At 36.0% G+C, this 12,642-nt stretch overlaps 1 protein-coding gene across 2 annotated transcripts in view; it reads left to right on the top strand.

Moving 5' to 3' along the window:
* Positions 1 to 10,130, top strand: part of RBBP8 (RB binding protein 8, endonuclease) — a 56,628-nt gene extending 46,498 nt beyond the window's left edge. Inside the window, exons 14-18 of one of the 2 annotated variants that reach the window (XM_068993549.1) lie at positions 1,777 to 1,920; positions 3,710 to 3,779; positions 5,664 to 5,760; positions 8,458 to 8,599; positions 9,875 to 10,130. In XM_068993549.1, the coding sequence (XP_068849650.1) occupies positions 1,777 to 1,920; positions 3,710 to 3,779; positions 5,664 to 5,760; positions 8,458 to 8,599; positions 9,875 to 9,972 (551 nt within the window). In that variant the 3' untranslated portion in view covers positions 9,973 to 10,130. The remainder of the gene's footprint in view (positions 1 to 1,776; positions 1,921 to 3,709; positions 3,780 to 5,663; positions 5,761 to 8,457; positions 8,600 to 9,874) is intronic. The other variant, XM_068993550.1, reaches the window with a different exon arrangement.
* The last annotated feature ends 2,512 nt before the right edge of the window (positions 10,131 to 12,642 follow it).

Here is a 12,642-nt window from a genome sequence, read left to right as displayed (position 1 = left end):
GGGTTTCGCCATATAGTCTTTCCATGTGGGCTAGTTTGAGTTCCCTACTGCACAGAGACTAGGTTCCCAGAGTAAGCATCCCCAAAGAGCAAGGTAGAGGTGCACAGCATTTTTATGATCTGGACTCAGTAGTTGCTCAGTAGGAGGAGTGCCACTATCACATTTATAAGAACAGCAGGTGGGATAGGAGATATTGTTGAGCCCATACTTAGGAAAAAAACAGTCTGTCCATTCTACCCATAAGGTAGATCTTTTTCATACTTAGAATTGATGAAATATAAACTTAAAGATGAAACATACCATTAAATGGTACTGCTAATATTCAGTTCCAAAAAAAGATTTTATATCTGTGTTCAACTTAGTATATCCTTATATATCAAAAAAGGATGTAGTCTGTCCTCAAGCATTTTACAGTCAGAAGTCAGCAACAAAAAGAAATCATTAAATCATTAACTTACTATGATTTACTGACAGCATATACGGAATGCTTTGGAAATGCCTAGTGCATAGGAATTATTTTTACTTACAAATTTGATCCTCAGAATGAAAAATGAACAAATGTTTCATCATTGAGTAATTATGGAGACACAATTCTATATCAGGAACTGGAGCAAATAGTAAAGAAAAGTACCTGCCTCTCATGGAATTTACGTTGTAATAGGGGAGAAACAAGCATTGTGTGCTAGATGATGGCAAGTGCTGGAGAAAGATAGCACAGGGTGAGGTGCTGGAGCATCTGCCCGGGGGAGGTGGTTGGTGGTGATTATATAGAGTGACCTTGGCAGGTTCCAGTTTTGTCACAGTTGTTAGCCAACTGAATTTCTTTCTATTTTTGTTAAACTGGTATTTTAAAAAAATGTATTCAGTTCAGTTCAGTCGCTCAGTCGTGTCTGACTCTTTGCGACCCCATGAATCGCAGCACGCCAGGCCTCCCTGTCCATCACCATCTCCCGGAGTTCACTCAGATTCACGTCCATCGAGTCAGTGATGCCATCCAGCCATCTCATCCTCTGTCGTCCCCTTCTCCTCCTGCCCCTAATCCCTCCCAGCATCAAAGTCTTTTCCAGTGAGTCAACTCTTTGCATGAGGCGGCCAAAGTACTGGAGTTTCAGCTTTAGCATCAGTCCTTCCAAAGAAATCCCAGGGCTGATCTCCATAGGTTGGCCCGAAAGTTTATTCAGGTTTTTCCATACCATCTTACAGAAAAACCCAAACAAATTTTTTGGCCCACCTAACAGTTGGTACTCTGAAGATGAAATTAGCATTTGCATATCAAATATGGAATTGAATTCATTATTTCTATAACACTGAACTACCAGGTGTTCATAATAATGCAAGAAAATACTTTTCTGCTACATTAGAAAAATAAAGAACTAAACAAAACACTATAGAGGCTTTTATGTCAGTTATTTATATACAGTTTATTTAAACCTCATATTTTTCACCATTTATTATGCTGTATTTTTCTCTTCCTCACAGTTCCTTTGGTAGTTCCTTTTGGTTTACTATGAATTATACGTGAGCTGATAGAAAAAGATGTCTTAACATTTATAATAGTAAAAAAAACCCAGCATTCTCGTCACATAAATAAAGGACAGTTGAAGGCATAACATTAAAAACCTTTGGAAATGTACAGTAATTACCCAGACTTGGGGTTTATTCTTGCCTAATACACATCTAAATTATTCTGCAGCAGTTCTTACAAGTTTCTATGTATTAGTCTATCTAGAAAGCAAAACACTTACTTGTGGCCTAAGCTGATGCTCTTTCACATAGATGGAGAAAGAAAGATGAATGATAGCTTGGAAGATATGTTTGATCGGACGACACATGAAGAATATGAGTCCTGTTTGGCAGAGAGCTTCCCACAGGCAGCAGATGAAGAGAAGGAATTGTCAACTACTACAAAAAAAACAAACAGTAAGGCAGTTTTCCTTCAAATTGTGTTTTTTTTCCATTACAATGAGTTTAGTAAAGTAAGTTATCAATCTTATTAACAGAGGCCTAATGAGGTATCTTAACAATTAAAACGATGTTTATTGAATAAATTTTTTTTCAGTTTTTTTTAAAGATAATTTCAGATTAATAGAAGAGTTACCAAAAATAATTCAAAGGGTTATGCTTCAATGAAAAGAAGATATTTGAATGACCAGTAAGCACATGAAAAGCTGGTCAACACTCTTGAACATCAGGGATGGTGACAATACTTCATACCCACAGAAATGGTTGGATAGCATGTATCTCTAGCAAGAGTGAAGAGCAGCTGGAACTCTCGCATTGCTGATGGAGTAGAAAATTGGTTATACTTTGGAAGCCAGTTCAGCAGGGGGCTTTTTAAACAGCTTTATTGAGATCAGTCAGTTTTTTGTAAAGTTAAGCATATACCTGTGTTGTGACCTAGCAATTCCACTGCTCGGTATATACCCACAAAAAATGAAAACATGTTCATACTACTTCACAATGAAAAGGAGGTAACTACTAGACTTAGCAACATGGATTAGTCTCCAAAATTTGTTGAGCCAGACAAATGCAAGAATATATGGTATATCATCTCATTGATATGAAGTTCTAAAACAGACATAACTAAGCTACAGTGATAGAAATTAAATGAGTGACTGTAGAGGAGAGAAGAGACAAGAGAATATTCTTGTGCGTGAGAGACAAAAGAATAGGTAACTTGCATGGACATGTTCACTATCTTGGTTTGGGTAGCAGTTACACTGGAATATACACTAGTCAAAATTCATCTTAGTGCACTTAAGATCAGTATGTGTAAATTATGCCTCAATAAAGTAGATGGTTTTAAAGTCTTCAGTGGCTTCCCAGTGCACTTAAAATTCAAACTCCTTCTCTTGGCTCCCAAGGCCCATCATGGTCTGGTACCTGCCCGCCCAACATCTAACCCTGCCCCCGTCTTTTCCAACACTTCCCTTTTTTGGCAAATTAATCACACTGTCCTCCTTTTACATCATATAATATACCAGACTTTTTGCCATTGAGGACCTTTACCTAGAACATTCACCATTCGTACTCTTGTCATGACTGACTTCTCTTTAATCATCAGTTATTACCTGAGATATTCAGGTAGCCTTAGCTGTCTGCTTGCTTAATGTCTAATTGCTTCACTGCAGTGTAAATTCCATGAGGACAGCAGAACTGGCCTCCCCTGTTCTACATTAGCACAATGCTCAATAAATTTTCATAATTTGAACAGATGATAGCAATTAGCTATTTCTGAGTCTAGACAACTTGAAATTCAGGTCCATGGGTTTTCATTCTTACTCTGTCACCAGTTTTCTAATAAAATTTTAAAATCTTTTTATTTCCTATTTATCAACTACCTTAAAGTCACATTACAAAAATCAACAGTACTAAGTGTACAGATTAAAACCTATCTTGTTATTGTCATTTGGTGCCAAATGATAATAGGCATCTAAGTAGTTCTTTTAAAGTCTAAAATACTTTTATGGCTATGATTTTTATCTCTTCAGTAATTCTGAGGTGAGATAATCAGCAGTCTCATTAGGCAGATGAAAAAGAAAGGAAAGAATTCATTACAGAGAACTTAAACTAATTGCCTAGGGCCTAGAGTATGAAATCCAATAAAAATAGATGTTTTGGCATATGTCTTTTTTTTTCCCCAAAAAGAACCAAATTACTTTTTAGTAAGTTCTACATTAAGTTTGTGGTATGCTTGTTTTGTTTATAGCTCCTGGTGATAAACAAGATAAAGTCAAACAGAAAGCATTTGTGGAGCCATATTTTAAAGGTGATGAAAGGTATGGTGGCTTTGGTTAATACCAGCAATATGATTAGAAGTACAACAGAACTATCTTTGTCAGAGCATCTCTGAACTGTGAAAATTGCTACTTTGGTTAAAATCGAATGCATATCATTTACCTTCTGACCATAACAAAAATGGAACTCAGGTATAAAAAATGACAAATTTTTAAAATAAGGAATTTTTTTTATATCACACTCTTTTTTTTTTGGATGGTGGTGACAGTTACTTTTTCTGCTTTATTATAACATACTTTATTCTTATCCTATTTTATCATGAACTTTATTTGAACTTCAGGAATTTGTTGAATACTGTAACATGGACTTCCCTGGTGACTCAGCTAGTAAAGAATCTGCCTGCAATGTGGGAGACCTGGGTTCGATTCCTGGTTGGGAAGATCCCCTGGAGAAGGGAATGTCTACCCACTCCAGAATTCTGGACTGGAGAATTCCATGGACTGTATAGTCCATGGGGTCGCAAAGAGTCAGACACAACTAAGTGACTTTCACTCACTAACTAGGTGGCAAACCTTAGGTTTGTGCTTCAGAGTTATTTTAGGAGAATTTTTAAATCTTAAAAAAAATTTAAACAGAAACATGAGATTCTGAGCAAAGGACATGACTAAATTCTGTATAAACTTAAGAGTCCATAAACTGTTTGAAAGAAAATATAGTCATAGCAATATTGTTTTATCTCTTCTTTCTTAGTCTTCCTTTTTAAGTTCAGTGTTGATCCATAATTGAGAGTTGTTGGATTTAGCACAGTAAGGACCTAGAATCTTACACATTTTGAAATAAAGCACTTAGAGCTTTCCTTTGAAGAACAGCACTTGCCAACTATCAAAATACCTTAAAAGAGTAGATGTGATACCCACAAGTCATTTTAAAATATCCATTTTTTTGAGTCAGATTGATTAAATTCACTGGGGTTATTTCTGTTATAAACAAATTATGATGTTACATAAGTCTTCACTTATAAGTTTGGAGTTTTCTATATTGGGCTTCTTAAAGCAGGATATAAGTATATTAATTAATTAATTCCTGATTGCTTTTTCTGACCAAAGTACTGCATACCTTATTAATCCGTAATACCTCAGTAGCTTTGACCCTTGCTAGGTTTCCAGTGGTTCACAGTAGGATCTGATCCATTTAAAGTGAAAGTGTTAGTCACTCAGTCCAACTCTTTGCAACTCCATGGACTGTAGCCCACCAGGCTCCTCTGTCCATGGAATTCTCCATGGCAATAATACTGGAGTGGGTAGCCATTCCCTTCTCTGGGGGATCTTTCAGACCCAGGGATCAAACCTGGGTCCCCTGCACTGCAGGTGGATTGTTTACTATCTGAGCCACCCAAGCACAAATGATAGTTGTGCCTAATATTTTGAAGAATTTAAGGTGGACAGAAGCAACAGAAGAAACTGTTAGAGAAAACAGCAAATTACATGCAGACAAATGGATCTGTTCTTTGGGGAGAAGCAGGTTAGCCCTGATACATGGTTTCATAGTACTAGAAACTGAGTTAACAGAGACAGTAGTCTCTCTCAGTTATATTATTGAATACCAGTTACTGAGTTTAACAATATAGCATTCCTTTTTAATTAGGTTGTTTTATATTTTACCACACAACCTAATAACTAATTTCAGCCAGCCAGAGGCAAAAATAGGAAGTAATAGCTAACTTTTTCAGTTAGAAAAAAGTAGTAGGCACTTAATATTTTAGTGAAGAGACAATGAAGAAATGCTTTTCTCTCTCACATACTGAGGAAGCATTTCAAATAAAATGAATGAATGGGGATTATCTTTCCTCTGGATGCTCATGTTTGCTAATTTAAGATGTAAACCAAAGGTCTCTATAGTAACAGATAAATTTATTTTTTCCCCAGAGGGACTGAATTACAAAATTTTCCTCATATTGAGGTGGTTCGGAAAAAAGAAGAGAGAAGAAAATTGCTTGGACACACATGTAAGGAATGTGAAATTGTAAGTACAAATGTAAACACTGTCATTTGGGGTTTCTTTGAAGATATGACTTCATGTGCATGATTTTAAAATCATAGATATAAACCATATTTGTATCTAGAAGCAAGTTTGAGCCAAGAATAACAGAATAAGTACATAGAGTATACAGACTGGCTGGGACCTGAGAGAGATGAATAGATGGAAAGGAAAGCCTCCATTTCTCTTAGATTCTCTTTAATTGAATGTGGAGCCTCAGTACTAGTTCTTAGTTCTTACTTCTAGCTTAAGACATTTATGCCCTTTGTTTTTTCTATATTTATTTGTATTTCTTTTAATTTTTTCCCCTTGTGTTATAGTGGAGACTAATACATATACTATTGGGGAAAATTTTGATATTTCAGTCAGAAACTTTGCTGTAATATTTTTTACTTAAACACCAGCACTCTCAGGAAATGAGGTATACTCATAATTGTTTTTTCTAAACAACCAGTACAACCATAAGCTTTTTTTTTTCCCTAAACATTTTCCTTTCTAAAAATACAATGAACAGATTCCACTCCATTCTTAGAACCCACCTGCATTTCCCTTGTTTACTTTGGGTGTCTTGGACTAGATGTGTATCTTGAAGTAGATTGTACTAATTGTCCTCTTACTGAAGAGTCCTGGGCAGGTTCTGTGCTTTTCTGAAACTTGCTGTTTTTTTCTTCCCTTGCTATCCTTTAGCTGTTGGATTGTTTCCAGCAATGTATTTATTTCCCCCTTAAATTTTATTTTTAAAAACCATAGCTAGAAAATCCCATGCACAGAGGAGCCTGGCGGGCTGCAGTCCGTAGGGTCACACAGAGTCGCTCATGACTGAAGTGACTTTGTGTGCGCACACGTGCACACACACACACACACACACACACACATACACAAGCACATTAAAGTTACATGTGAATAGGTTACAGTGCAGGTAAGCATTTGGTGAGACAAATGCTCTCATAAAATAACAGTGAGAGTGTAAATTGAGATCACTAATTTGGAAAGCAGTTTGGAGATAAGCAAATGTATCTTGAGTATCAATGTATCATGAGTTTTCATAATACAAATTGAATATACCATGATTTCTTAACTAAGAAATATGATCTATACTAACTGAACTTCCTGTTTTTAGTTATAACTGGAACTAAAATTACCAATTAGAAAAAACTCTTTCACTGGAAACTCTTACTTTCCTTCTCTGAAATCATTTTTTTGTGCTGTTATCCAGTCTCTGAAGACATTGTTTCATGCATTTTATTCCTTTTCTTTTTAGTTTTTTAAGATAGAGGTTAAATCTGTTCCCTGTTATTCCTTCATGACCAGGAGTGAAAGTGCCAGTCACATGTATCTAAATACCATCTGTCTGCTTAACAGTTCTGAAATATTTCCTATTTCATATTCCCTGTGAGATATTCAGTGAACATGCAATACATGTGGCTGTGTAATAGTCAACTCAAATTTCACATCATAAAGCGAGCATACACTTGCTACCTCCAGTTCTCAGACCTTACCTCTGAGCCTTCTATATGTCCATTCCCCTAGTTGTTTAAACCAGAGATCTTTTAGATATCTTCTTTCATCTCTCATATCTCAGTAATGGATTTATCAGCAAATCCTATTGATTGTATGTTCAACACAGCAATAAATAGTCTCTTCTTCCAAATGATCTTTTTAGAATAAAAGTTAAATCATGTCAGTCTTCAGCCCAGAATCCTTAAATGTCGTCTCCTCTAAGAATGAAATCAAAGCCCTTATCAAGGACAACAGACTCACACCCCATTTCCTCTCTGACCTCATCTTCTTGCACTCTCCTTCTTGCACTTCTTGTTGTCTTGTCTGTGTGAAAGAAAAATATATTAAAAACCCTCACTTAAAAAAAATTCTGATCCTAGTCTGCCACTTGCAATAGGTGATACCATTGGTAAAATATCACTTTGATCTTCAGTTCCTCAAGTGTGAAACAGAATTAGCTGGATTGTGTGATCCAGTCATCTGTGTTCTATCAAACTTTACACCATTGCTTTGTTTTCTTTGGATCTAGAGCTTGAAGACCTGTATAGTTTTCATATATAAGTTTTATCTTTCTTTGCTCGAAGTTTAGGTTCTTTATGGTCACAGTTGCAAAAAATAATATGTCTTTGATCCTAATTGATAGATCTAGTTTAAAAGGGCAAAGTCATGACGGCTACAACCTTCAAAGCTAAACTTTTATTTTTAAAAATTGTAGTGAAAGGAAAATTACTTCAAAACACACACTATATCCAAATGACAGTTGAGAAATGTGCTTTTCAGAGCACACGCCTTGGCTTTTTTGTTACTGGTCTGAGAAAAATTAAAAGTTTGTATGTATGTAAATCAGCTATACCACTGAGCACACTCACTGTAAAGTTCAGCTGGCTTTTTTTTTTTTAGTTGTAATACTATTGATGAAGGGTACAGTATGTTGCCTTACACTGTGATACAAGCCTTCTTCTTTGTGGAACAAACATTTCACAGACCACTAATTATTATCAGTAATTTATAGGTAGTAATTTACTGGTAGGTGGTATAACTTACTAATATTATCCATAAGAATTCATTTTCCTTAGCATGCTGAATACTTTAGTAGTTTTTTCAGCTTCTGGTTTTTAATCCGTAAGCATAACACTCCATTTATTATTCCTCAGTGGAAAACCTAACCAGTTTTATTATCAGTATTATGCAGATTTTCCAGCAGAAGAAAGAGAAAAGAAGTTGGCTTCCTGCTCAAGACACCGATTTCGCTACATTCCACCCAACACACCAGAGAATTTCTGGGAAGTTGGTTTTCCTTCTACTCAGACATGTATGGAAAGAGGTGAGAGTATAGCTTATGACATTTTGGAACTTAAAAAAAAAATACTGTGTATAATATATATATACCCAAGTCTAAACATTAAACTTTTTCTTCATGGTTCTCTACCTTCTGCTATAAGTTGAAAGCCAGTTTTGTGGCACAAATACAGTTTCCTAAAGATAAAATGCTTACGTTTAACTCTTCAAATAACTTCATTGGAATCATTGTTTACAAGCCTGTTAATGAATTGTGTATGTGTTACCCTGCTTTTTTTATCATTCAAATTTCGGAAAGTAATTTCTCTTCTGTCTAGTCATTGAAATGACTTTTAATAAAGTAACTTTACAAAAGTTGTCAAAGTTACATTGTTGAAAAGCATCTTTTTTTTTTAAGAGGCTGCTGTGAATGTGGATGTTAAAACTTCACTTATCAAGAATGCTAGTTATTTATAAACCATATTTGAGTAAAAAAGACTTTTGTTTGGGAAACTGTTAACATGCAACTCACTCCTTCAAAGACAGCACTTACATTTAATAGAATTGAAGAACATATGGGAGCTTTAAAGCTCCAGATTTTTTAGCTGTAAGAAGCTTTTCTAAAAGATGAAAAGTCTATTACAGCTGTTACCATACTTCCACTCTCCCTTTGACGTGACGTCTCTGCATCAGATAGTTAGTCTGGATAGAGCCTGTGTTTGTACCCCTGATAGGTTCTCAGGGTATGGCAGACACAGTCCTCCCTGAAAAACTACATCATGGAGAATCAAATAGTCTGAAGAGTAAGTACAGGGACCATGTCATCTCATCTAATAGCTACTGAAAAAAAGTCTTCTTGATAAGCACCGAAATTTATCCTAACAATCGAAAGATCATGTTTAATACTTGTCCCCATTTGCACCCAATGGAAGGTAGACTAGGAAAGTGCCTAAGCACCCCAGTTCTGGAGTCAGATGTTGGCAGAGTCCCCACTCACTTCCTTCCCAGCTTTAGGAACTTGAGTGAGTTATTGGACTTCCCTGGGTCTCCATAAGCTCAGCTGTGAAATAGGTGTAGTGGAACCTACTGCAGAGGACTGTGAGTTATCCCAGACAGCGTTGTATATAGCACACTTGATAAATGTCTGTTAGTACAAATGAGAAAACTGATGCTAAGTAATAAAATCATCCATCATCACAAGCGGCTAATAGAAAAATCATGTGAACTTAAAAGGCATGACATGAGACAGATGTTGACTGGATATATGCTAAAATATGTATGTTGCAAATATAGTCTTCTAAATTTGTGATTTATTTTTAAGGTTACATTAAAGAAGACGTTGATCCTTGTCCTCGTCCAAAAAGACGGCAGCCTTACAATGCAATGTTTTCCCCAAAAGGCAAAGAGCAGAAGACATAAATGTTGAAGCAAAAACAGAAGAGAGGACAGTTTTCTTTTTAGTTATTTATAGTTAAAGTTGGTGTTAAACCTTGATTTTTTTTTGATCTTCTGTAAACTGGTTTATAAATCATTTTTCTATTGAAAATGTTTTTAAATGGCATTTACTCATCACACAGACAACTATTTAAAAATGTGGATAAGTTTATGTTGTATTTTCTTGCTTTTGCACCTTGAAAATAAGGTGCTTTTATTTTGCACTCTAAATTAAGAGTTGTTTATTACTTTATTTGGTAATACCTAATTACAATTTTGAAAATATAATTGTTATAGTCTGATTTGTTTCCTCTCTTCTTTTTACTCCATCTTCCCTTGCTATGTACATTCAGCAGTGACTTCATGTTAACATTACAGATTTTTATTCTCCTAATGCCCAACTTTCAAGTCTTTTTAAAAATGCTAAATTTTAATAGTCCTTTAACTTTTCAGCTTCTTTCGTTCATTAACTTGAAGTACTATTCTGTTGGAGAAGGAAATGGCAACTCACTCCAGTATTCTTGCCTGGAGAATCCCATGGACAGAAGAGCCTGGTGGGCTATAGTCTTATAGGGTTGCAAAGAGTCAGACACGACTAAAGAAATTTAGCATGCACGCACACACTATTCTGTAGTGAATTCCTTTCAAAGTGACTATACAGATAACTTTCTTTCCTTTGCCATGTATTATAGATTAACATCCTATGATCAAAATATTCCAGCCTCATCTTCCTCATTGATCAGGATTTTCATGTGAATTAAATGACATCAGTTTTATGTTTTCACAGGATTAGAAATCACTTATATTTAGTATCTACTTATATGTTAGACCCTCTTTGTACATTGTTTGGCTCTGAATGTGATCGTAGTTCTTTTTATAAACAGCTCTATCATAGCTTCTAGTCAGCACTTCTCTTCCCTTCCCAGATTGTTTATATGTTTGATTTTTGTTCTCTACTGGCAGTCAACTAATCTCTCCCAATAGTAGCCATTCACTGGTCACCTGCTATATGCCAGGAACTGTGCTACACTCTTCACATAGTTTTTTCTTTTAATCTTCGAATAATCTTGTGAATTTATGAATCAACTTAATACTAAGCTGTAAAAAAAAATCAACCCCCAAATCAGATTAAATAACAAATGACTAGGTTTTTTTTTTTTTCTCATGTTGAAAAGTTTGGAAATCAGTGGTCCAAAGCTGATCTGTGCCCTCATGGTAGACCCAGATTTCTTCTAGCTTTCTGCTCTTCGATACTTTATATGTGGCCTCCATCCTTTTATTAGTTATGCCACCTCTAGCATCATGTCCATGTTCTAGGCAGGTAGAAGAGAAAGGAAAAAAAAGCACACATCATTTGTTTTTGTCCCTCTTTAAAAAGTTTTCCAGAAGGCCCTTCCCAGTGACTTGGCTACCTCTAATAACAGATGAAGTTACAGCTCAGGGTTGCCTGATTCAAGAATCAGCTTGTTTAGTGCTTCTGACAGGTGGAAGTCAGAAACACCCAAACTGGAAGAGGGCACCACAGGATGAGCAGTTAGAGCTGTATGTGTCTAGTGATTTGTTTTTTTAAAAGGTAACATAAGCAGGGACAATAGGAGATTGTCTTCCTGATAGTGGCTTGACAGCATTCCAGCCCCTTAAGCAGCATTTTTCATTTTTCCTCAGTTACCCTGTGAGATTGGGTAAGCTGAGGTCTCTTACCCACCATTGATCAGCTCTACCTTTAAATGAAGTAATAGACACTTTTTAAAACTCTTGTTACATACATTTAAATGGAGAAGTGCAGTTTGGTATTTAATATGTATGAAAAGGCTGTCTTCATTTGTAAAGCATCATAGATGTTAAACAGTATTTTCATACAAACATGTATCAGTCACTGTATGTAGTTGCATAGTTTCAAGTTGCCTGTGAGCTCTTCAAAGTTGAAGACCTGTGATTAAACGTTTGAAAACATGCAAAACCTCTATGTTAGCACTTAACATTAGATTAACACCTTTCCTGCCTTTGACAGCCATTCTGATTAAACCATCTGAAACCTAAGGTTGTCAGAGGTAGCACTCTGAATGAGTTAATCATGGTACCCAGATATATACAGAAGATAATAACATGCTACCTACCTAGAGAAAAGAACGAGTGAAGCAGAAGAATATTCCTAACACCTTTCATTTAGTGAAGAATTTCCCCAAATCCAACTGGAAAGGCAGCTATTAGTAGGCTTAACATATTAGTAACTCGGAAACTGTCAGACTTTATTTTTTGGGGCTCCAAAGTCACTGCAGATGGTGACTGCAGCCAAGAAATTAAAAGACGCTTACTCCTTGGAAGGAAAGTTATGAGCAACCTAGATAGTATATTCAAAAGCAGAGACATTACTTGGCTGACTAAGGTCCGTCTAGTCAAGGCTATGGTTTTTCCAGTAGTCATGTATGGATGTGAGAGTTGGACTGTGAAGAAGGCTGAGTGCAGAAGAATTGATGCTTTTGAAGTGTGGTGTTGGAGAAGACTCTTGAGAGTCCCTTGGACTGCAAGGAGATCCAACCAGTCCATTCTGAAGGAGATCAGCCCTGGGATTTCTTTGGAAGGACTGATGCTAAAGCTGAAACTCCAGTACTTTGGCCACCTCATGCGAAGAGTTGACTCATTGGAAAAGACTTT

The sequence above is a fragment of the Capricornis sumatraensis genome, chromosome 21 (assembly GCF_032405125.1).
Source record: "Capricornis sumatraensis isolate serow.1 chromosome 21, serow.2, whole genome shotgun sequence".
Lineage (NCBI taxonomy): Eukaryota > Metazoa > Chordata > Mammalia > Artiodactyla > Bovidae > Capricornis > Capricornis sumatraensis.
Note: the sequence above shows the minus strand (reverse complement) of the source record. Positions and strands in the feature narration are given on the sequence as shown.